Source organism: Halichoeres trimaculatus, unplaced genomic scaffold (assembly GCF_033239565.1).
Source record: "Halichoeres trimaculatus isolate MK-OKI-2021-1 unplaced genomic scaffold, fHalTri1.1 fHalTri1_scaffold_22, whole genome shotgun sequence".
NCBI lineage: Eukaryota > Metazoa > Chordata > Actinopteri > Labriformes > Labridae > Halichoeres > Halichoeres trimaculatus.
Window position 1 is genome coordinate 15,157,266 of NW_027437200.1, and position 26,860 is coordinate 15,184,125.

Sequence of the window (26,860 nt, forward strand, 5' to 3'; positions counted from 1 at the left end):
AAAGACACAGGCTTGCTCTGCCAGCCAAATGAGGTTAATCAGTTTAAAAACGGAATGTTATGCTTGTCTGACTCTTTGACAAGACAGACGTAGAAATATCTTTCAAAGTAAAACCAGTCATGAGGCTGAAAATACTGACAACACTTGCACCATCTTCTCAAGGTGTTTCTATTTCACCCTTTTCAAGTGAGATGTCGTTTTCTGAGCTTTTCTACAGGCTGTCACGGTCATGTGCGCTCTTCAAGTGATTTTAATCGAATGAAGCAATCATCCGGGAATTAGAACCAAGGTTCTCCCTGAACTCTGTAAAGTCCCATAGTTCCTTTGGGATGATGAAAACATGCACTTTTCCATGAGTTTATCTTTGAGGAAAAATATATGGGACAGCAAATCCAATAAATAAGTTATAAGGCAGGAAGTTCGTTGGAGGGAGCATTTGAACAATTTAAGCCCACAGGCATTTCCAGACAGAGAGAGAAGGAGAGGACAAAAAAAGAAAAGGCCAGACAAGATATGGAAGCAAAAGCTCTTCAGTGCTGCGGGCGAATAGATGGAAAAGAACATCAAGCCTTCACACTTAAAGCTTGACGTTGCTGAGTGATTGTGATAAGAACAACAACATAAAGACAGGGACAAGGGAGGAAGTCAGGGTTTATCACTGAGTGAGATTCAGACATTGGTTCCACAGTGTTATGTTTGTGTTTCCTGGAGTCATTTCAGAATCCAGAGACAGGCAGTAAACACAGGGTTCAATTTATTTATGGAGCTCCACGCAAGTAATTCAAATGTCAGACATGTCTTTTTTAGTCGGTCTTGAAATATCATACATAAATTGTACAAAACCATAAAAGTGTTAATCGCTGTAAGTGAGCTTGCAGTGTTTATTTCCAATCAGCTGAAACTGTTGGAAAATAAGCAATAAGCCGAGCAGCTCTCAGAGAAGAAGTGAAAGGATCTTGCTGGGATGTACAGAACTGTAATTTTGAGAAATCCTTGTTGAGCTTTATTTATTTTTCTTCTTATCTCAAGATCACTGCTTACTTGAATACTCTTCCTTTCGTTATGTCCAGTTTTTTTTGCAGTTTTGGCTCAAATAGTTGGAACCTCTTGTCCTCCTCTTCATGTTTCCACTACACAAAGAGAGTTAAAGTGACCCTGAGTGAATGCACTCCAAACACAACCAGTAGCCTTGCAAAGGAGTGTTTTATTCTAAAATTGGAATAAAATGTCCTCCCTTTAGCCTTCTGGTCTCTCCACTTCCCATCCTCCTTCTCCCTGTTTTTATTTTCTATTTTTAAATTTAGTTGCAGTCTTGTCATTTTATTTGCTGAAGACAGTCCAGATGCTCCTCTTGAGTCTGTACTTGACACTAGATGCATGAATATGACAGCAGTTAAAAGGGCATGCCATTTAGTCTTTTTCTAATTGGACACATGCTGTGCACCTACATAATATCACTGCAGCACACTCAGAGACTTGTTACAGCTTTGAACAACCACTACCAGGAAAATAATGATAGTTAACAAGTTGCAGGTCAGAGGCCAGCATCAGTACATGTGTTGAAGTTGTTCAGTGTCTCTGAAACCCCTGTTCAATAGAGCTGGTGCTGGTTTCAGGCAGAGTGTGTGAGTGGAGTGGACGGTGAGGATTTCTGCTCCTCACTCCCAAAGGTGTCTCCTCCACACTGAAAGTCCCACCCAAGCGACAACCTCCAGTCTAAAAATATGAAACAATGTGGAAGTGCTCAAATCTGATGTTTCTCGAGTGTCCGGGAGTACAGGAAGTCACATACACACCAAGCCAAAAGAACAGTTTTCACAGCAGATATTAACGTATTTACAGCCTATTTTAAATATCTCAAAGTATATTTAAAATATTTCATTTCTGAACTTGATAATATGGGCTTTGTTTTACTGAGCAAGTCAGTACGCTGTAGACATCAATGTTTCCTCTCTATTTTTTGGTCAGTTGGTTTAAAATCATTTTAATTCCTTTTTTTTTTTTGTACTAGACTAACTGGCCACATTTTTTTACTTCATTAATAAAACTGAGATTTTCCGCCTCTCCTCTAGATTCCTTCAGCTTTGGATTTGAACACAGTCGACACAGCCGCTCTGATCAGGAAAACTGCTCAAAATGCAAGACCGTTGTTGGAGGAGGTATGCTTCATCACTTTTAAGTGGAAAGAAACATTTTTTACAAAGTTTGAAAACAAACAAATTCATTTGGAGACACAGTCTTAAAATTCTCATATTTCTTTAAGGTGGCCAGGTTGCAGAACTCTAAGATCTTCAAGGCAGCGAGCTCATTGGATTTCCAAAACGACATGATGGGCAGCATGAATATGCTTCTGTGTGAGAGGAAGTCAAACGTAAACTCCACCAACGCGTACACCAGTTCACGCTCATCTGGACAGATGGCAGACAGCTTCATGTCCATCATGGAGGACAATCCAGGTAACTGATGCTCTGATCCTCTCACAGATCTTTCTGTGGTTTAGCTTTCCAGGTTTGTGTAGTAGGTCTGAACCATTGACTGTATATAGAGTGGACAGCATGGCTGTGGCCGCCGTTTATCATTGTACAGTTTTGAAGCCAAAATTCCCCTATCATAGGCGCCACCATTGGCAGCAATTGCAGCCAGAGTCTGAGCAGTAGAGACGATGAGGGATTCTGGGAGAATCTGAGTGGAGCAGGGTGACAAAAACTTTTTTTTTTTTTTTTTTCGAGAGTTTAATCACTTCTTGACTCTACCTCCCGTCATTTTTCAACCCCCGAAAAAAATACATGAGAACGGCAGCTGTCAATCATCGTTAAACCTTACATAAAGCCTTGTTTTTAAGCTTGTATAACTAATGAAAATGAAAATTTCAGAAAAAAAGAGGACTTGAATACAAGACAGCCAAATGATACCTTCAAATCATCACAACAATCAGACGAGGGAAACATTTTAACGAGGAGTATTCATTTTTTAAAGTTTGACCACAGCCCATCTAGAATGGCTGGAAAGCAGGATTTTTTAACCTATACTGCAGCCAGCCACCAGGGGGAGCAGTTTTTGTGGAGACCTTACTTCGAGCCGAGCAATCGGACATCCAATTTTTTTTACAGTCTATGGTCCAAACAATTAATCAATTCGAAACAGACATCACAATGTAAAAGGATGCAATTTCCATATCACAAATGCTGCTATTAGAAAAAAAAAAAAAGTTTCATGCACACAGACCTGGAGGAAATATAGTAACTTGTACTCTTTCTTCCTTAAAACCAGCAAAAGTCAGTCTTATGGGGGGTTTTTTTTGGTTAAAACCCTGTGAGCTACAGAGATCCATACAGTAGAATGACTGTGGCTGGCAGAGCCATTCCCCTGTGTGGTTTGTTACTCCTACTGACAACTAGTGGTTGGTGAAATTTCACAGTATTCCTTTTTTCTTTTTCAGTTTGAAAGTTCAGAAAAGACTTGTTTAAATGTTAACATGTTAGATTATTTTCCAAAATATTTCAGCCCTACTGTTTAGTAAATGGCTTGTTTGTTTGGAAACCTGTTGGCATGGTGTATGGTCTCACTTGGTAATTTGAAACTTTGCTACAAAGAATTCAAATCCAGTGAAGCTCAGTTGGCATGCGTATGATAGAGATGTGTTGCTTGATCACACAAAAATAAATGAAGGCAGACCTGAATGCTTGTTTCAAAATATGATTGAAGATGAGCGTAATATCCATTTTTATGTACAAGCTATGCATATCTGTAAATTGTGCAGGGTGCACTTCCTTTGCACACCCTGAAACTAGTACCTGCAGCACAGTTGGCACCTGCACCAGAGCTGGAAACCTGGTTTGATTAGGAATTCATTATCAGCGGCTGTGTCAGGGGCTGGCATCAATCGTAGCCAATCAAATCAGCTCCTCTCACCCTGTTAAAAGGCTGTGCACTCCCCACCCTGGCATAATGTGCTTTTCTAAATGGAGAATAAAAGTCCTGATCGTCTCCTCCTAAGTGGGAAACTGATGCTGTTGTGTGAATTTTGCAGAGTCACAAGGCGAGAACGTATTACATCCTAAATATGAACATATGGCAGCCCAAACTTCTCACAGAGGACAGATGGTGTCACTGAAACACTTTTTTGTCTTCTAAACTGGTATTTTGTGCTAATCAGTTGGAGAATACCACCCGGGCGGCCATATTGTCTGCATTTGTAGCCAAACTCCCAAATGCTGTATTGATTTCACAGAAGCCTGCTCAGATTTTTGAGAAAAAGCAAAGCGAGTCTCAGTTTTTAAAAGTCCTAAAGCCGTCTCACTAATGCTTGGTCATCGTATCTCATACTCCTATCAATAAGCACTGAACAAGTCGAATAGCCTCCAACAGCAGCCTTTGATGACAAATAAAAGATGTGCTCCAGATGTCTTCATCAAAGTAATAGTGGTATATTCACTCTGCTTTAAAAATATGAACAGCACCACCCAAATTCAGTAGGTGAATAAGCCTCCACAGAGCTTCAAGGCTTCCATTAATATAGAGGAAATATGGATTCTACAGCATGTGGATTAAAAGATATAAAGGATCGCTAACATGAATCACCCTTTGATCCTACTCGGTACACTCTGCTTTGCTGGCATAACTGCTTCAAAGTGGGATTCTAACACACGGGTTTGTCTTGTGGGCGAGGATTTGATATCAAAGTAAAATACCCACGGTGTACATACATCAAGATGGTTGTGGTTTAAGTGAGTCAGTTATGCAACAGAGGGAAGATTTCTCGTGAATCCAATACTGGATGGAAACAGTCAGATTCATGATGAAGATGATTTGTCCTCAGTGCTGTAATAATATTGTGAGGTTGATATTGCTGTCTTCTTGAATCTCTGGACATGAAGGAAAATCCTACACTATGGAAATCTCTCAGCTCCTTAGACAGGGGCCTACTGACATCTAACAGGAACCCAGACTGGACGTTTAACAGATCTGTTGCATACACAGGGATGGGTATTGATGAGATTTTATTGATAACAATTAAATCATTGATTCAACTTATCAATATGATTCTTTAACCTTATAAGTTCTCCCTGTGAATTTTGTGGTTTCTGTCTGTTGAGTTTATGAGTAAATAAACATGACTTGACACCCCTGGTATTTAATGCTGTACATCCAAAAATATTTTAACACCTAGGTGGTGTAGCCCTTGCATAATACTACAGCATTGCACAAATTGCACTATGCGTTTGTAGCATCGCTATTGGTAAAGTGAAGCTAAGCTTTTGATTGCTTCAATCTGTCCGTCATTTTCTTGGAAATTCTGCTACTGACTGACAAGTATGATTGATGTTAGGCATGTCACATGACAAGACATGGCGTCAACACGAGGTCTGGCTGATCAAACCATTTCTAATTGATTCGTTTTTAAAGAGGGAACATTTTTACAAATGTAAATATGCCAGATCATAGCCTTGGGCTAATTTCCATCTGCAGACCCCCTGGCAGGTTGATGGTTACATATACATACAAGACACTTAATACAGTAGGACAAACCTGAGCTCAGTAGACAAGTAAAAAAGAAACCCAAGCATAAGTATTGCACACAGAGTCCATCAAGCATTCAGCAAATGCAACTTCTATTGCACCAACCTCGATTGCACTGAATGTTATTGCACATATTTATATTAACATCCAGTGCAATAGGGGTAGGTGCAATTGAGGTTGCATTTTCTATATGCTTGATGGACTCTGTGTGATGGGAGGATGTGTAATGTTGGATAGATAGATAGATAGATAGATAGATAGATAGATAGATAGATAGATAGATAGATAGATAGATAGATAGATAGATAGATAGATAGATAGATAGATAGATAGATAGATAGATAGATAGATAGATAGATAGATAGATAGAAACAGTTGGGTCATTTTGGAGTGAAACGTGACCGCGGTGAGCGAACGTCAGTTTCTCAGTGGATTTGTCGTCTAGGATGGCTAAAAAACAAATTTAGCTTTGTTCCAGTGGTTCCCATGGTGATGATAAATCTCCATTCATTTAAATGGGAGCGAAATAAAGGAATCTATTCATTTCCAATGTTCTGACACTGCAAAAGAATTTAATAGAGCCAAAAATATTGGGATATAGACCTGAAAAGTCATTTCTGCATAGTCCTTTTTAATGGGAAATGGTCAATCAACAAGGGTTGTTTACACATTAACATCTACTTTATTGACTTCAGATGTTATTTCTGTGAACTTTAACTGCATATCACTCAACTCATCATGAGCAGAGCTTCCATTATAACCCTATAGAGACTCTGTAACAATACTAAAAAAATATGCCCCAAAAACGGCAAAAACTCCCCCCAAAAATCTTTAAAAAACACCAAAAGTGGCAGCCATCTTGAATTTGAAGGTTAAGATAAGGTCAAATCATTCTGTAACCCTGAAATATGTATTTCTCAACAAAAATAAGGTCTGAAAACATGTATTGTCCATCATTGTAGGTCGAGCCTTTAAAGAGATCATTTCCATGACAGCCATTTTGGATTTTGGCCTTTAAAAAAGTTTCCCTGCCATTGGCTAAATTTGTTTTTTAACCATCCTAGATGACAAATCCATTGAGAAACGGACCTTCGCTCACCGCGGTCACGTTTCACTCCTAAATGACCCTACTATTTGGCACTGCAGAACCCAGAGATGAAAAGTACTGTTCGACTGAAGGAGCCAGCTTCTATATAAATTTGTGCAGGAAGCAAATTTTGTTTGCAGAATGGAAAGGGATGGTGCTGTTCAGCTTGTAAGAACTATGGGGAATGGGACCTGAACATTTCTAAATAATTTTTTCTCCATGTCTCTTTTCTTGATTTGTATATTCCACCCTGGTCTTCAGCCTCTGGTAGAAACAGGCAAAGCGTCACTGTACCAGGAACTAAAAGTTCTTGACTGACTGGTTGAAAAGCCCCTTGTGTTACCTTCATAAAGTTCAACCCTTGAAGTGTAAACCTTTTGGGGGTAAATTTAAATCTCCCATCTTTAATTTTGATCTTGTGCACCACAGTGAAACACAGTTTCACTGTGGTGCAGGCCTTATAATCTAAATGCTGTCTGGAAAAGTATTTCGAGTGCCCATGTTGGTGAAATTGGAGTTACACTTGACTCTTGCTTTGACAGTAGCTGTGCAGTTACCTCTGAATCATTTAGTGCTACTCTGGACTTGCTGAAACCTTTTGAGAGTGTTTGAAGTCAATCGATGAGAGAAGATGACCTCATCCAAACAGAGAGGCAGCAGTCTGAAAACTCTTCGCTTGTCAAATGTTACTTTTCTCTTTATTTATAGTTTTATCTGTGCAATTGAGGAGAAAATGTTGTTAATAACCAGCGTCTAAATGTTTGGAGCATGCCTTGTGATTGGTTCTGATGTAAAGGTTCAAAATGGAACAACTTTTCATCTGCACCTGCTTCACTGCACCTGCTGTTATATTTAGTCATTAGCGGCTGGGTAACGTTTTCCACATGAGGATAAACACCTCTGTTTGTTTTGACTGCCTGTGAAATTCCCAAGCGAAGTTTGTGGCCTAATTCTGCAAAAAAATAATTGTTTATTCACACATTTGCTTTTCAAATGAATTCCTTATATGTATTTTCTTGAAAGCTGCCCTGAATTTCTTGACTTGAGGGAGTTTGATGGAATGGGAACTCTACAGGATGACGCACAAAGATATGTTGTCTTATACACAGAATTATTTATCACTCCTCCACTCAAAATAATTTGATACTGCACTGAGCTGATTATGAAATGTGTAGATTTAAGAAAGAGTAAAGCAGTCATGATTAAGGGGAGAATACATTAAAACTGTACATGCATGATCATTTAAAAACTGCTGAATATGCTCAAAACCAAACCCTGAAGAATTAGCTGTACAGCATAGCTCCTTTTAGCCCTGTTCTCATGTGGGACCTCGCATTCCTGTTTCATTAAAAGCCGGCTCTGTGGAGACAACCTCACCAAATTAGATTTTAATAAGCGGCCCTCTGCTCCCTGGAAATAAAGTTGCACTGTAAAGTGGAAATGCATGCTCGTGCCAGAGCAAATTAGCCAAAGCATTGTGTCATCCATTCAAAATAAGCACCAACGTCTCCTTTAGCATGCTAATGGCTGCTTTGAATTTGCCTTGGCATTTCACCGTGTCGCTCTATGTACACTTAAGTGAATGTGATGAAGATGCAGAGATTCTGCATAATGGCCAATTACAACTCTTTTGTACATGCAAAAGTACACTCTGAGGAATATTGGGATAGCTAATAAAAGTCAACACAGAGGTTTTGTTCTTTTTTAAAAAAATAAATCATTGACAGCGCAGGAAAATGTCTGAGTCACTTCTCTTAATAGCTGGGGCGGTGGGTAACAGCTCTTCTGTGACAGTAAACTGTAATTTTAAGTCGTTAAAATGTTAGACTCTGCACAGCAGATAAGCATTTTTTTATACCCTTTTTGGAAAAGTCTGCTTCAAGATTTGCAGGACATTTGAAACCTGCTCATTTCAGAAGGTTTTGTCCTCAGTGTTATTTTTTTTTATTTCATATGAAGGTTTTAAGACAGCTGGCTTGCCTTTTTTTAATCTACTCCAAAGGGGCGCTGGGCATGCTCGTAGGTTTTATCCCATTCCTTTTTCTCCCGTGTCACCGTTTGTTTTCTTATTTGTCTTGGAAGGAATGTAACTGAATTGAAATTTCCCCTTGGTGATCAATAAAGTATTCTGATTCTGATTCTGAAGAGAAAACAATGAGATATGGCTTTAAAGGTCCCATATTCTGCTCATTTTCTGCAGTTTAATATGGATCATCGATGTCTTCATGAAATGGTAGTGACATGTTTTGGTCCAAAAAGCCAATAAATCAAGCACAGGAGTATTGTTTCCAGCCTCTCATAGCCCCTCTGTTCAGAACGCTCTGATTTAGTGGGCGTGACCTTCGTATGTAAATGAGCCGCCGCTGATACCGCCCCGCTCTTCCGCGTCACTGAGAGCGGCGCCAAGAGCTCCGAGTGCACAATGTTTAGAAAACAGCGTAGCTCGTTTACCGTAACACTACAGGCTGAAACGATAGGCTAACCGCAGCTAAAGTTAGCATTCTGAAGCTAACACAGTGACAGGGGGGACACTGAGGAAAAGCTCTTACATCTGCTCCACAGCACACAGCATTTAGAATACTCACATTTCCAGGGTCTGAGGTTTGTTGGTGGATGGTTGGTAATGCGCCTGGATTCAGGACCAGTCTATTCTCTAGCTCTCTGTTGTACTGTCCAAAGTTGAAAAAGCAGTCGGCCGTGAAGTGACTAGCACACACATGCACAGTTTTACTGAGTGTAGCTGGAACATTTCCTTGATAAATGAACTCTAGCCACTTAGTCTTGTCTTCTTCTGAGATGGGAAGCTTGGGCATGAAACTATGTGGCTGTGTACAGCCAAAAACAGAGCAGTGATGGCTCTTCACCTTCGGCATTCTTCTCCCCGCTCGGGGAGTGGGCCGGGAGGAGGTTCGGGGGTGTCTGCTCCGGTGGACCAATCAGGTCAGACTTGCTCCTGATTGGTCAAAAAAGGGAATCGCTGACGTTGGCAAAACCCCCAAATCCTCAGGCTTGTTTTAGGTCAGGATTTTAAATTCATAAGCTCTACTAAGTACAAGTTTGCCATTAAATATCACATCTTGTGGGCTGGGCAGAAAGCCAAAAACCCACAAATTTCACTAAAAGACTTAACAAAGTGATTTTTGCATAATATGGGACTTTCAAAAATGCTGATATAACTTGCTAAAGGGCCATACTGGAAAGTTTTTCCACTGGTGTCATTTACCTAACTTTTGTCACAGTGGTTCCTAATCATCTGGAGACATCACATCATCCTTTGAGGACTTGTTTCGTTAAAGTAATAGGCTTCTGTGTCTATCGATGTGATTTCATGGACCTCCTTTTTAAAATCTTGGCTTTCCATTTATCTCTAATATTCAAAGCTTCCTCTTCTGATCTCTCAGGAGAGACAGAATTCAGTGACATTTACCCATGCTCATTAGACTCTTGGTTTTGTGCTTAACAGCACATAAATGCTGTTTCACTGATGCATGAGAAAGTGTGCAGACATGAAGTGTTACACCTAACATGCATAATGCTAATCTTGAGTGATACCTGCATGTGTAGTTGCACCCGCGCTTGTTTGTGTGTAGTGTTGTGATGGCACTGACTCACAGTGGTGTCAAATTGAGCCCCTCTCCAGGGTGCAACTCAGATTGATTAAATTTGCCAGGTAAGTTGAGGGGCCGACTTGGGGGGCTCCAAGCAATTATTTGACTGTGGCTGAACCAGCGGTGGAAAAACAGAGTCTCTTGGTCTTTCATATTGCTGCTTTGTAATAATAAAGAAAAGATCTGTTGTCACAGAGACCCTCACATCCCACACCTCATGAGAGCGTCTAAGTTCTGTAATCCGATGCTCCCTTTGCACACCAAGTATCAAGGACTGATATGTCGTTCCCTTGATGCAAAAAATCTCTCAAGTCAAGTGTGATGCATTTGATCTGTCAGTCTCTCTCTGCACTCAGTTGTTGTCAAAATTCTTTGATCTTTGTGTTTTGTGTTTTGTCTGACATTTTTCAGGTTTATTTGAATAGCTTTCTGTTCTCATGATCTCAAGAAGGATCCAAATTATCAAAAAGCAAGGACGCTTTGTGTAGAATAACAGGTGAAACTTTCTTATGCCTATGAATTATGGGTTGGATTGGCTAGATTACTTACAAAACAAAATAATACCATGCGTGACGGTACGATACCATACAAGAAGACTAGCTATTAGGGGTGGGAGAAAAAAAATTAAAAAATCAATTTATTGGGATTTTTTGTTTGACAATATCAAAATCAGGAATCATTATTATTATTATTATTATTTTTTTCAAATTCAAGTTCCTCGTTTCAGTCTGCTTATAAACTGGATTGGAAAAAAAAGTTATCACTTTCCTTTTTCCCTCTGACTCATTTGACGTGTATTTTATGGAAAATATGGCTCCTGATACAGTCTGTAGAAATTGTCATCATCATTATTTAACTTTTTCACATGGTCTGGTGTTAAAAAGGCCAACTAAGAATCGCAAAAATCACAAGTATTGAAGAATCCCAGTTCAAATCAGATCAAATCGGCACCCCAAAAATTGTAACAGAATCAAATCGGTAGAATAGCAAATTGTCTCAGTCCTACTGGTTATATCATGCTATGAATCAATACCACAAATTCCCCAGAGGTATTGAAGGGTTGCATCCTTGTGCCAAATGTCACACAGGCGCCTGTATTAACTTTCTGGGGTCAGTAGACTTGTGAAAAAATATTGATACAGCAATATATCACAATACTTTAACCTGGGAAAAAATATTCAATTCTTAATATCGATACTTTTGTTAAAAAAAATTTAGGTGAGTTGGAAGTACAATACGTCTTCTGTACCTCCACTGCAATAGGTGGCGCCGTAGAGCTACTCCACTTTAATTTGCCCATAAACTGTTTGATAATAGAATTTTAAAGTATATTCAAAATATTTTATTCCTAAACTTGATGATTGTTTAAAATCATTCTAAGTTTAATTTTTACAGTGTAGTAGACTGATAAAATAATGATTATGGTCACGTTTTGCGCAATATTACATTTTTAAGAGTGACTTGGTTGCACCAAGTGACATTTATAATTTTCACCAACTGACCACGTCTTTCACCTCAATTTTTTTTTTGCAACATTAGTTTAATGTGCCAGTAATTTAAGCAACAAACATGGCACACTTTATGTTTTTTAGTTAAGTGTATGAACGAAGCACAATAAACTAGAAAAGCCGTTTTCAATTAAAACAGTTAACTGTGTAGAGTATCGCAATATATCACAATATTGGGATATTGGGATATTATCGTATCGTGATGCGTATTATGAGGTTATTGCCAGTACCCACCTCTAGGGGTCAGTTGGTCGTTTTTGACCACTTTTTAAGTTTACCTTTACATTTCACCTTAAAAACTGTTTATCCTTCCTTGTTTGGTGTCATTTTTTTAAAACATCACCTGTGTGACTTTACAATTACTTATTCATTTTGATTTGATTTATGATATTAAGTATGAACAAACTGCTGCGACTCCCCCACATTTCCTGTCTTTAAAGTGCAATGTTTGCAGGAAGTAGCATCTGTGAAGTGTGCAGTCTGCGAAGGGAACAGCTGGCCAGACTCCGACTAAGGGGTAGCCATTAGCTGCCCACACACAGACCTCCCAGGAGCACCTGGGAAAGAAGGCCAGCAGGCAGAAAGGCTAACATTTAATTGCGCCGAAAATGGCTGCTAAAATCTCCCTGATGTGGGGAAACGGTTGCCCTGGTGAGATGAGAGATCGAGGAGGACAGAGGGAGGTTTCTTGCTGCCTTGACCGGGGAAAATCAGTGAAAGGACAGCATGTAAAGACAGGTGTTGAACAGAGGGACAGTTAGCTCCAAATCAAAACGGCAGACGGTCATATTGACTTTCAGGCGACACACTGGATTGATCGATCGTCTGATTAACCGCCACACCAGAGGAATCTCATATTTTCAGTCATCAGAAAACAAGCACAAGGCTGCATGCAGCATGGGTCCTCGTGTAACCTATTCATCGCTCTCCCAAGCCGGCGATATTCACGTTGGCAGATAAGTTAAATTAGTAATGATTGTACCGCTGCTGAGCATATTGACTTTTCCTCTGCCCCACACAAGCTTGTCCTTATAAACTGAAGACTGAACTCTGTGCTCGGCCTGTTTTCTGCTGCTTGTGTGTTTTTAATAGCTTTTTGTAAAGACATCCACTCTTCAGTTATCTGGTTGCTGTTGCATAAAGACATGACTGACCCCAGTATCCTGCTGTTTTTTTATCCATGAGTACAGGTGGGACATATTGAAGAATAGTTTGAGATCTATGAAAACATGTGGAAAAGCAGAATTGGTATGTTTCTGACATGAATAGAAAGTTTACTTTCTTGACACCACCAAGCTTAAAGAGATAAATATAAATATGTTATGCTTATATTTCTTAATTTAGTTTGGCTTTTTAATGGTTTGTATTTAGTTGAGACTTTATTTTGAGCTATGCTAAATGGTAGAGGAAGAAGCCTTGGCGAACCTCTCAAAATGGGAACCCCAAAAATTGTCTTTGTCATATTAGAGTGTCTCAAAAAAGCTGTTTTAATCAAAACATATTAGAATGAGTAAGAACAGTCAATAACAAAGAAGAAAAACAAAAAAATATAAAACAACCAGGGGGCTGCAATAACCCAAAAAAGTAAGGAAATCTAAAATGTAACGTTTCCATTTTTTTGAGGTATAATCTTAACTTTCCATTTTTTTTTGTCAACCCTCAGTATGACTCACACTCATCCTCCTAGCTTTCTCAACTATATCTCTTTTGACCAGATGAATGCTTGAATAGGCTGAAGAACCTGAGCTGCTTTTCCAAGATAACCACATCAGGCCTTGAGTTTGGCTTGTGTTGACAAAGCAGCTTGAGAAAACAGCCAAAACTCCTCTTTAAGACTTCTGAATTTCTGGATGGGGAAACTTCTAAGTTATGCCAAAGGAAACAGGAGAGCTGGATCCTATCATGTCAAAAGAATACCTCATTGTTCCAGTGTTACAACAAGAAAAAGGACACTTATTTGTTTTGTTCATTTCCTGAATTACCTAGTTCCTCAGGGATTTGCATGCATTGATCCAGGTGAACGATACAGTTTGGAGCCATGTTGGTGGAAAATAATGTGACCAAACAATGGAGCCATTTGAAGCATATTAAGAAACTTTAAGAGAGATTGTGCTTAAACCATCATCTGCTCATCAGCCAGTCAAATCTAGAAAGCTGATCTCAGATCTCAGAAACCATAAGCAATCCTCTGTGGATGATACCTACTGTGTGATGCCAAAGGACATTAAAAAAAAAATCTCTATTTGGATACGTCTACAAAAGAAGTTGTGGTACTTTAAGTTGTTTGTTAAATTCTAGTCTCAGTTTCACTGTAAATAGTAACACGGTAGTAGCACTCTGTCGTACTTTAGCAGCTTGAATGAAAAGAGGAAAACCATATTTTTGTCTCTTGCAATAGAAAAGTTGGTTTTTAAAACAGTAACAGTAACAGTTGCTTCAACAGGGTTCTGGCAGGTCCTTAAAGGGTCTTAAAATGTCTTAAATTAAAATCCAGGTAATTAAGGTTCTAAATTATCTTGAATTTACCCTAAATTTGCTGTAGGTATTAAATTTCCGGACGATGTGTTTAATGCTGATGACAAAGCACTATGACCTGCCGTAAAACTTCTAATGGTTAGTATTTGTTGCGATTTGTTTCACTAATTAAATTGAAGTACATAGGAGAGTTAGCAAATAATATATGTGATACGGTACGATGGTGACGTCAGTGACGTAAGCGATGTACCGCCAGCGTCGGTATGCACGACTAATGCCATTTGCAGATGTCAAAAGAAAGGATGCAGACATGGGGAAATGTAAATTCAACCCAAATTGGTTGGATTTTTTTTATTCTTGTGTATGGTTCTTAAGTGCAATGTAGTGTGTTGTTTACCATAATGCAACTTTTGTGTGTTATGTTGGCTCTTTTCTGCATCACAATCAAAAAAAAAATTGTGGAAAAAAGAGAAAACGACAACTGTGAGTTGTGATTGTGTTAAAAGCAAAAAAATTGACTTTTTTTGTCGACAGAATGAAATTTTGGGGTCATAAATTATATTTGTTTTGGTCTTAGAAATGTCTTAAAAAGCATTAATTTTGGCTTTTTAAATGGTGCAAGAACCCTGTTAAATATGATGATTCAGATTTGTGGATTGAAATAATGTGAGTTTGTCAGGGTTGTCTTTAAGAAGAGAGGAAGAATGTGTAGTATACTTGCTGAAAAGAGGCCAAACGGATAATTTCTAACATACTAGGAAGAGTGTAAGAGTTATGTGTGGGTGTTAGTTATTGGATGTTATTTCAAAGGTCAAGAAACTCCAATTCTGTTCATATTTGCTTGCTTGAGCTTGTACCTACATGTACATTTCAAGCTTATGTTCAATATTTATCATGTTTCAACTTGTTTTTTTTTAATTCAATAATGTGTTACAGATTTTAACGGCTTGTTTCTTTTGCGGAGAAGCTGTCCTTCAGGTTACACACACCAGGTTCAGCACCAGACATAAAGCTCTCATCTTGGGCCTGTGTTGACTTTACCTGTCTCCCCTCCTCTGCTCCTCTTTTCTACAGATAATTTCTGTCAGAATCTCACCGACACCCTGGAGAACACACCTGGCCTGCGCTACGTTTGGCGCACCTTCAAGCCGTTATTGCAAGGGAAGGTCCTCTACGCTCCTGATACACCTGCTGCTCGCCGCATAGTGAAGGAGGCAAGTCTGGGCTTGAATATTCACCATGCGGACCCACTGATTCCTTATGCACTGGAATAAAAGCTGGAGTCTGAAGTTTAGTGGTAACAACAAACACTTTCCTCTGTGCAGGTGTTGAATATATTGTGAGCCCAGGACCATGCGGGTAAAAGTAATTTAATCAGAAACTGTGTGAAATGTGAAGAGACCTCCAGAGGAGGAAAGAAAAACAACTGATGTCACACAATATTACCACCTAGGGAAGAAAGTAAAAATAATACAATCGTTAGTCAGGAAGCTGCGGCGAGTGTGATGTATTTTCATGACATGACATTTCTCCGAGATATTAGCATCATTTTGATAACCGCATAAGCAAAGCAAACAACAGGCAGGCAGTCAGGTTTTTGCATGGAGAATACATAATGAGTTCACAGCAAGAGGCGCGGTGCAGGCGGAGGAGGCTCCTCTCCTCACTCCAGACATAGTCGGATTGTTTACAAGTCAGTGTTCAGGGGTAAATAACCCCATTTACATTAGTCACCACAGGGGGTGGCACTGTTGCAATGTGATGAGCTCCTCCAGGGATTAGCTGAAATATGCAGATGTGAAGTACTTTCATGTCTGGGTTTGCTCAGAGCGAGTTGAAGCTGCACAGTGAATATTCTCTCAGACAGGGAAAGGTGAAATAAGTGTTTTTTAAAAACATGCTTTTGTTCTGTGTTCCAGGCAAACAGCACATTCAACGCCTTGGCGATGCTTAAAGAGCTAGCAGATTCGTGGGATGTACTCGGGCCACGTGTTTGGGACTTCCTTGACAACAGCACACAAGTCAATACGATACGGGTAAGACTCAAATCAGTCACTATCAAAAAGGTGTGGACAAAAGTCTCATTCTGGAGGCGGGGCCTGCTTGTCCTCACAAAGCAGCAAATGCTGAAAATTGAAATGCTGAGCCCTAACCCTAACCCCTTATGTGGGTGAAGCACATCAGTCCTTTTTTAAAACCTCAAAAACCCTTATGACATCATCAGCTGTGTGGTTTCTTTGGTGACGGGACACCACAATTTGTTTGGGCCAAAAAGTTTAGAAAACATTTAATATTTTAAAAAGTACAAGAGTTAAAAATGTAGAAAAAAAACATGCTGAACAGTTAAAAGTTTGAATGGTGAAAATTGGTGAAAATTTGTTGCATCAGTGAGCAAAGAAAAGTACAGACCAAAGTTGAATTTCTATTGTTGAACTGCTGTGCTCAGCAATTAACATAACATTATAGAATAGAATAGAATAGAATAGAATAGAATAGAATAGAATAGAATAGAACATGCTTTGTTTTTCCCCCAAGGGGAAATTTAGTCTGTTCAGTCTCTGTCTCCTTGATCCTGTCTGCTCACAGCAGGTGAAGTTCTTCCAATGTGGGGTTGGTGTCTGATGTTAGCTCCGTTAGCCATGTCTGTGAATAGCATGATGCTACTCTGCCCTCTGATATTCCCTCTGTTGCTGGGTTAGCATGGCTAGCTCGTCCATCTTATTGGAGATAGATCTTACGTTCCCAATAACGATGGATGGAAGGACAGGTCAATGTCGTCACTTCTTAGCTCTCACCTCAGAACCAGCACATCATTGTCACCTCCTTGTCCTCACCTTGCGGGGAAACATCTGGCCTTGCACCAGTTAGCATTCTCCTGCTACAGGCTGCTAACAGCTGATTTCACATGTAAACAATGCGGCCCTGGTTACACATAGGATCTCCAGACAAACACAGGAGCAAAAACAGCAAAAACATCACTAAAGAAAAAACCAGTTTGGTGTCCACAACCAGCAAAAGAGCCATTCAAAGTAATGATCCACTCCAAATACAAAAATGATGAAAAAGAGATGAAAAACTTGTAAGAAATAGTCAAGGAAGAGAGAGCTTCTGTAACAGGCAGCCACAACAGGGTGCCTAGCAACAATAACAAAGAGATTTATGACGTGCAAGCTCCCCAAAAATGAAGACACATTGTTAAAGCTCCTTCTACCCCCTACTGCTACAGTGAAGGTCATCATTTGCTCCTTTTCACATACTTTACAGCATTTTTTTCACTAAATCAGTACACACTGCTTGTATAGATAGCAGTTGAATTCCAACTTCTAAAAGAACTGGGAACACCGCACACACATGCTCCGGATCCGTCTGATTACCCAGCTACACCCACCAAGGCAGAAGTCACAGGTTGATGATAAAATCCGTCAGCTTCTTATAAAATCTGCACCTTTTCAGGTGAAAATTAGTAAAACGGGGAAATGATGAGCCTCTTATATACTTGTGAAGTGAGAATGTACGTTACTTGTATATCAATTTGCTGCGCCGTCTGTTAGATATGGAATCCAAGGGAGGAAAGTAATTATGGATAAGTGCAGGATAATTTTCATCCTGGCAGAAAGGATTATCTATAGAAGGTAGAGGACATAGACTCTCTCCTTCCCTCTCTCTGCCTCTCACCGTATTTCCTTGACACTGACATTACTTCTGTGTCACTCCAAATGAGCTTATAGGCAGCTGGAGGGGAGCAGACATCGGGAGCTCCATATAGCCAGGGTATTCATTACCCTAGCCCTAACCTTTACACAAATGGGCCGGCAATCCTCCTTTGTCTTCATTTTCTCCCCCAGCCCGCCGCTTTCCCTCTCCGCCCCTCGCCACGAAGCTGGTGGCTGCAGAGGTTTGTCATCTTCAGAGGTCCTTCAAGGTCGCAGACACATTTTACGCTTATGGACCAATTACCATCACTGCTACAACTACATCAGAGAAAGTAGAAGAAGAGAGAGCGTGGAGCTGAGAGGAGCCGTAGTCTTTAAAAACATTTCTTTAAAAATACAGCGTCTACACATTTCAGATATAATCCTTTGATTCTGCTTCAGCCTTGGTTACTATGGCAACAGCATTGGAAATTGAACACTACATGCCCCAGAATTTAGGAGCAGCTACTTAGTCAAATATATAAGAGAGGAGCAACTGGTGTGCCTGCTTACTCTGCTGCAGAACAGACTCGTATCATTCAATATCTGTTAAGACTGGACCGTCTGTCTGCCCTGTTATCCTCTTCACTTACCACCATGAGAGGATCAATACGTCCCAGAGACACTTACAGCCCCATATGAAGGGCAGGTCTCACCTGAGAAATGAATTTTAAAACCCCAACACCCCCCTCCTTCCTTCTCATCCCTCTTTTCCCTTTTCCTGTTTCCAGCCTAAGAGCAGAAGCAACAAAGTGTAGAAGAAACTTCCATCAGTTGTGTCACTTGTAACGATGAAAGAGTGAAGCTTAAATTTAGCACAAGACAGAGTTAATCTGAATTAAGATTTACAAACACAAATCTGAATTATCAAAGAACATGAAAGTCAGTATCTTTCCTTTTGTGTACTTAAAAGTATTCTAACATGTAAGAAGTATTTAGGCATCAGGCGGCATTTACAGCATGTGGGTATTTGTGATGTTGTGTATAATGTGTGTAGGCGTGCACACACAAAGTTCTGCTTTCATTCTTCAATTCATCTGTAAAGTGTAGCTCTCCAGTCCATTCTGCCGTGGTGCTGAAGTACATCCACCACAGTGTATGAAAAGAGTAGCTCCTATCAAGTGTGAGCCAGCCAGAAGCAGAAAGACGGGCCTTACCTGGTATACAAAAAGCAGAACTTTGCAAACCTGCAGCTCTTGAAAAAATGAGAGATAAATTATTTAAAGTAATGACAAAACAGATTTAATCGATAAAGGATTTTTTTATTTTAAGTGATGGCCGGGGCTGTGAATTGAGGAAAAGGGTTGAAAAGCAGTGTTGCATGAAATAAATAAATAAGTAAATAAATGATTAGTAAATAGATAAATAAATAAATAAATGAATAAATGAATAAGTTAATTAAATAAATAAATGAATAAATAAATAAATGAAATTAAACCAAAAAAAAAACAGGCTCAAAATCTTCATGATACTGTCCTGTAATGAAGACACTAATGGCCTGGCTGCCAGACCTGGAAATTGCACTACAAGAAAAGAAGAGCAACTGAGTATGATAATGATTTATTTGTTTTGTTTTGTTTTTTTTATTATTTAATTTAATTTTTTTTTTAATTATATTTATATTTTCTGGCTTGAAATTTATATCTTATAAACTTATAAACTCCTTTATATCTTAAAGGAATCCATGACCCAATGTGCCGTCACAAATCCTTTGAATTTGAAGTTGCAACATAAAACATGCCTTTTGCTACTTAGAAATGAATGATAGAATACAGTGCAAACTTTGACACGCTTTCCAAAACAATCAAGTTGAAAAAGAGTTTCTCAAAGTCAGAAACAGTAAAGACAATAGAGAAGGTTTGAAACAAAGGAGAGGGTTATATTGCAATGAAGGACATGAATAGAAAAAAACAGGAATTTAAATTAAACAAAAACATCCTGGGACAATAACACAAGATAAAAAAAGATGAACAAAAGTATCTCAGTTAACCAAGAAAGGAAACAAACAGGATCAGACACGTATCAATACCAAAAAAAATAACACTGATTACTTGCATTGATCACTTTCATTCCTCATGTACTGCAGCTCCAGTACAATATAATAATGACAGACTGTGTCACTAACAATACAGTCGGCTATTTAGAAACTAGATTAATAAAAACTTGTCAAACAAATATAACAGAAGCACTCCAAAGTTTGAAGGATTTTAATTTGATAAAATCATGTTAAATCTTTCACCAAACACTCAAACAATAACATGTAAAACAAACAATGTCATTTGTGTTTTCAACATTTCTACTCATGGTGGAAAACCATTAACACTACAGACCCTAGCTAATTAATTTCATGTTAAGTGTAGCATTTTGCTACTCATACTGAGTATTGACTGTATTATAGATACACATTTCCTCACTCTCAATCTTCTTTGATCAGTGAGGGTTAATTGCATATCTGCATTGCTTGGATCAGTAGAGAATGGCTTTATGCTGTTAGAAATGAAAACTTGAGATACTGAGCCCTGAAAAAAAGTTTTAGTGAATTTCCAAGCCAGTATTTTATAATTAGCACAAAGAAATCTGCTTGTCATGCTGTTACCTTTTGACAAACTTATCTGCTGAAAGTCATGCCAGAATGCCACCCACCCTTTCCAGACTCTTTGTCCTTTTCATCTGAAAAATTTTAACTTTGGATCCACACAATAGTTCAGTTCTTTTTCTCCTTAGCCCAGGTAAGACTCTCCTGACCTCGTCTTTGGTTCAGGGGTGTCTGAATCGTGGAATATGACAATGGCCTAATTCCTTGAGCAGCTCTTGATGCTCTGACTCCATGCTCAGTCCACTTCTTGTAAAGTTCCCACTAGTTTGTTTTTCTGTGAACAACATAACTCAAAAAGTAACAAACAAACCTTGATTAAATGTTCAGGAAATGTTCAAAATGGGATAAAAAAGAAGTGATTAAATTTTGGAGGTGATCCGGATCACTGTCTGGATCTAGGACTTTTTTAAAGGATTATGTATCATTGTGAGATAGGGCTGTTTTCACCATATATGTATATAACTCTGCCATAAATGGTCGGATTGCTTTACAAAACAATACAAAACAAGGTCACCATAATTTCTGACAGATGTAAAAATATGATCCAGATCCTGACAATATTCTAGATACTAAAATCTGAATTATGAAATATGTACTGGGTCATCATCATATTCAACACTGTCAGGTAACAAATTATCATACATACCTGCAACTAACACCAAATTGTAGCAGACAGTCTGCTGAAAGGGAGTATAACATTAAAGTCGGACTAAGAGAATCACAATATGCTTAGCGGAGGTCTGCGCTCTTTGAGTGCTTTTCTAGTTCTTCAATAGATTTTGTTGGACAGTTGCTGTTGCTTGTGTGACTCTTTCTACCATATAGCACTCTGTGAACAGCCAGCTTCTTTAGTGACAATTGGTGCGCGTCAACAACTGTCTTCTGTACAAGCAGTCTTCCCCATGATTGTGTCGCCGACTGAAGCAGACAAAGAGACCATTTTAAAGACTCTATAAACCTGAATCTCACATTCTTATTCATTAAAACGCTCCCAAACATCTGAATTTAAAGTCAGAGTTCCAAATTGTAGAGGTCCAATTCTGCCTTTTGACTCAAAAAGTCAGAGCTCTCTTGTAAATTAATTGACTAAATCTAATGGTTTGGAAACCACTGGTGTAGTTTTTTCTTCTACACTTACACTGCATTGATGTGCCAATGAACTTATCTTATTTAGTTTAGTTTCCTCCCTTGCCTCTCTTGACAGCTCTGTAATCACTTTAATTTTAGTTTATGTAGTTGCACACTCATTACAGGAGCAGTCTGTGTTAATAATCTGGGGTTAATTTCACAGCAGCTGAAAACATTTGAGATTCTAGGTGGGAGTGAGGCGAACAGTTAAATAGAGGGCAACACATTTAAACTAACAGGTGGGAGTAAAAGTACCTTATTATGCGAGAGTTATTGCATCCCGAGCTCAGAAGCATTTATTCCCCTCAACAGTAGCACACATACATATTCATGTTTTGTGTATGAGCTGTGTAGGGCTGAAGAGCAGTACCTGGGCTATATTAGCTCCCACATCAGTGTATTAATCCACGTAATGATTACTGATCTGATTCATGACCTGAGGTGGTGGATGGACACTTTGGTAAATGATTCTGTCATATTAGTGGAAGAAATGAGGATATTAGCATTTGCTGGGTTCTCTGGTGTGCGCTTGAATTTTTTGTGTGTTTAAGTTTGTGCAGATTCAGTGAATTGATTTGCATTCATTTCCACAGTTTTCTAGGAAGTGTACTCCTGTACACTTGATGCGTGCGTGTGTGTGTTTGATTCATTATGTGTTTGACATCTGCTCATTTCCAAACTCTAATCATCATAGTTTTACATCTTAAAAATTCTGAATTAATGGTAGGGTATGCAGGATTTCCTTGAAAAGATAAAATGTCAATGTTTACAGGAATAATTCTGCTTAATCGTCTCTTTTGGGCCTCTATATATATGTTTGTCATTGCCTCTGTCTGCCTCAAACCACCCCTCGTATGTTAATGTTTTGGTTGTTTTCTGGACGTTTCTGGGTGGAGGACTGTAGCACTGTTATATCAGCCAATCACAGAGCGACCATTGCGCAAGTGACTATGCATGTTGATTAGTGAGCGGAAGCTAATCGGAGCAGCTTTTATAGTAGACATAGCATATAGCAAGAAAGACACAACCAAATTGACGAGACAAAAAGCGGAATAGAAAAAGCTTTTTCCCTACAAGACAGCGAAGCTTGGCTCGGCTTTCACTCGCTTTCAGGCACTTAAAGAGCAGTTTGGCTGAAGAGCGACGCAAGTTGGCTTTCTGCAAAGCATGTATATGTCAAATAACCCAGTGATTAGCTTATGCCAACATGCCAAGTGTTAAGGATTTCCCAGATGCAAATACACATATATCAATGACGAGACGACAGAATCAACTTGGCAGCCTTTGCGGGTTTTATTGAAGTCACACAGCTCGAAACACAGCAATCATGGTAGATGGACGGACAGACTCCCCTCCTCAGCTTCGAACATGTATCTTTATGGAAGGTTTCAGTGATGTCATCATGTGTCTGTTTTTGCCAACTCGTCACTATGGGGATAGTTTGGCTCCAGCCAAACTACCACTGGTCACGGCATGAGATTTCCTGTACTCCCCTATCAGGGTGGAACGTTTTGGCAAAGGTTTCGAGTATTGTTTTTCGCTGCTGAGAAACTCACCTCTGACCTCTCTCACAAGCACCTTTTCCGAGAACAAGCCTGCTGCAGGTCTGGCTGAAATTACCTCAACTAAAATCTCACAAATATCATATGAAATGAATAGCTGTATGTCTAGCCTTTAAATTCGCCCTAACACAAGTCAGGGCACGGCTCTTGAGTCCCCTATAGGGTTTGACCCTGGGAGACGGGATTCCTGAGAAATCTGATAAAATCTGTTTCTTGAACCCCGGGAAAAAATTTGCCTCTCTATTATAGTGTTACGGTAATGTTAAAGCAGGCTGCAGTGCTTCACTGTAATTACGATAATACACAGGCTCGCTTACGAAGCAAACATCTTGTGTTAACTTTAAATGATACATCTCATAATCTACAGCTGAAGAATCAACTTAGGCTATATTGTAGGCTATGATTTTGTAAAAACAAAAAATATGCATGCTCCAATAAGGAAATATTGTGTTAAATACAAATTCTGTTCGTTAATTATTTCCATTCGCCCCAAAATCTCAACAGCCACAGAATTGACTTTTGTTTTGCAATGGTAAAGGAAATCCTTGAACAGGCCACTTAAACAAATTTGTTAGTTTTTATAGTAGAGCTCTAATCTGTATACAGTGGTTTAGTTTAAAATTTTAACAGAGCTAAAATTGCGGCCAGTATGTATTTTTCTTGTTACAGCACAATGCGCAGTTGTGCAGTTTTCTTCCGCTTGATGTTACCTCTATGCTATGTGTTAAAGAAAAGAAAAGAAATATGCATGCCTTGCACAAAAAAGGAATATTTTGTTAACTACTAATTCTTAAAACTTAAAACTTAAATCTCAACAGCCACAGAAGAATGCACTTTACATAATAGTTTAGCTAATCATTACATGTTTCGTTTAGGAACTCTGTCAAATCTTAGTTTTATTAGGGTTGCTTTTTGCTGCGTTGAGCTTTTCAGAAGACCGGTCACAAAAGGTCTGTTTGGCTTTTCATAATTAGCGTAGCAGCATATGTGACTCCCGAGTCTCCCAACACGCACAGAGGTCTCTTTCTTCATTCATAGCCTGTGTGGATGGACAAAAACTGTGTTCCTGTGCCCGAAAAATGATAATTATAACATACAAAAAATGTCATCTTTGGATTGAGGAACACATAGACCTATTGGCTGCAAAAAAAAAACGTAAAACAAAAAAATGCAATTCAGTGGGATTCCCAGAATTCCTGGGAAATTAATTGTGTTTACCTGGGATCTGATCTCTCTAATTTTTGGGAAAACCCTGGTTCCCATGCAGGAACTTGATGCTGAAGCAGGTTGCTGGGCTAGTGAATGGTGTTCATGTTGTCATGGTCAGAGGCTGTGGGTGTGCACTACCACTGCCACTGTGCCAAAGAGAAGGATCCCAGTTTGAATCTTGTATTTACTAACAAGTAACGGAAATTCCTGCAGACTCTGCCTTTGAAGAATCAAAGTCAAATTGATCCATGATGAATCTAAAATAATGCCCTCACTCGTTGAATTCCTTTGCATCCAGGCTTTGCTGGCTAATCCTGTGTTTGCTGCTGCCCTCAACCAACGTCTCAACGGCTCATCATGGACAGCCGAAACGCTCGCCAACTTCCTCTACAACGGCCCCCCAGAGGATCGTCCACCAGGCGCGCCAGCCAGAGACTGGCGGGATGTTTACAACACAACCACTCAAATCCTGAAGCTCCTCTCCAAATTCCTCGGCGTGAGTAACTCTTTTGTCTCTGTTTTTATTAAACCCGCAGCACCTCGTGAACCTGGGCTTCCTGCCCACTCCTGCACGGGAGGTTCTTCGACCTCTTCGCTAAAATGAGAGATTGGATTAAAGATGGAGGACAAAACAGGCTGTTCTTTGACATTTAAGATTTTTATAAAACAAAACTCTCACTGGTGAGGAAATTGGTAATACATATTTTTTCTGCCCTCCTGCCTCTGTTCTCTTTTACCCTCTCCCTCCTGTGTTATTTGTCTGATTCACCTGGTATTACCCATGTGGTTTCTTTGGCTGGAGTTAGCGTTGAAACAAACGCTGCATGACCTTTAAAATGCTCTATGTTAGAAAAAGAAAACAATGTGTCAGATGTATCCTTTGGATTCTTGGTTTGCTGAAGAAATGATCCAGATGAGCTCCTTTTCAAAACCCCGAGCACGTGCTAGTGGTGCAGCGGTGGATACTAAGAAAACGATGCATTCAAATATCATCATATCATCCTACATAAATAGTATTTTGTTTGTTTGGAAGGTATTTAAAAATGAATGACACGTCTCTGCCTCCTCCTGGTGTACAAAAGTGATGTGAAGGGAACTGCAATCTCATGCTGTTGACATCTTTTTGAACCTGAGTCTACCCAGTGGGATCGTCTGGCCGCCCTCTGCTATTGTTTTCCTTCTCCCTTCCACCGACCAAAACACATATTTAACCCAGCCCTGATACAACATTGATCCCCAGACCTCAGGACAGGTAGAGTCTACAACGCAACAGACTTTTGGTTTAGTTTTGAGGAAACACTGTTTAGAGAATGGCCAAACAGTGACCGATAGCTGCTGTTGTGTTGGTGTTGGTTAAATTTTCTCATCAGTCCTCCTCGACTCCACTGATCCAGAGCTCACAGAATATTTGTCAACATAGAATTATCTCCTTTTTTTAGTGAAAAAGACATTGCTAGAATGTAACCTCTCATAAAACTGAATACATTGGCTTGAATCAGCATGGCAAGTCCAAGTCGTAATGACCAAACCCTGTCTAAAACATATCCGACCTGTTCCTAAGCAGTTAATTACCATGTTTTTTAAATGGGAATTTTAATTCTGACTAGTTCATTAGTCAAAAGACAAGAACACTAAAGAAACATTATTTACTCTATCAAAAGTTAAGCTGTGTTACATTTTTTCATCATTTTACCTTTTTGCAGATTGTAATTACCCATGGGACTTTCAGCTCTTTTTAAAGAGCTGGTTCTTTTGGCTCTGTTTCCTCTCAACAAAACCTGGCTTTACCGGCTCCCAAGTGACCCCTCAGAGTTTGTTGCCTCAAATTTATTATCAAAACACATGGAAATGGATCTGTAAAATAAGTTTTACATGTGAAAGAACAAAAAAAAAAACTAAATTATTTACATTACTTTGATATCTTCAACATACTTAACGTGGAGCAGGGTGCTACAAAAAGTAAAACAAATAAAAATATTAAAATACAAAAAAGAGCCATCTTAGTCAAGAATGGCTTATTTGTGGTTGTACGTATGGAATTTAAAAACTTTTAGCCAGTTACAGAGTTATTACATAGACAGGCTTAAAAACAAAAAAATAAATGAAAATGTAAAAAGCAAGAAGAAAAAAAATCAGCAAACTAGTAACATTTTGATTTTATATTGGCACATTCCACTTTTTACCTTTGAACTTATACGTCATCAAAATGTGTCCAAATTTCACTGTTTCCTGCTATAACCCATTTTGACCTTTCTGTTGTGTTTTCTGTCTGTGACGTAAGTCCTCTCTGTCTCCTAACCCCCCTTCCCCAAGTTTGTGTGCTTAAAAAAGAAAAAAAAACTTAAAAATAAGCAAAACAGCTCATAATCAGAAGTCAGCTCTCCACATTCACTTCAATGGGCTGGCTTTTAGAGCTGGCTCACATTGCTAGTTGTAGTAAGGTATTATCACCAGTGGGTGGCTGTGGTGCATCCT

The 26,860-nt window shown here is 39.1% G+C and overlaps 1 protein-coding gene across 1 annotated transcript in view; it reads left to right on the plus strand.

Moving 5' to 3' along the window:
* The window catches only part of LOC141811163 (phospholipid-transporting ATPase ABCA1), a 262,749-nt gene that overhangs the window by 58,195 nt on the left and 177,694 nt on the right, over positions 1 to 26,860 (plus strand). The window contains exons 8-12 of the mRNA XM_074699107.1: positions 2,073 to 2,159; positions 2,264 to 2,456; positions 15,273 to 15,412; positions 16,118 to 16,234; positions 24,684 to 24,881. Of these exons, the coding sequence (XP_074555208.1) occupies positions 2,073 to 2,159; positions 2,264 to 2,456; positions 15,273 to 15,412; positions 16,118 to 16,234; positions 24,684 to 24,881 (735 nt within the window). The remainder of the gene's footprint in view (positions 1 to 2,072; positions 2,160 to 2,263; positions 2,457 to 15,272; positions 15,413 to 16,117; positions 16,235 to 24,683; positions 24,882 to 26,860) is intronic.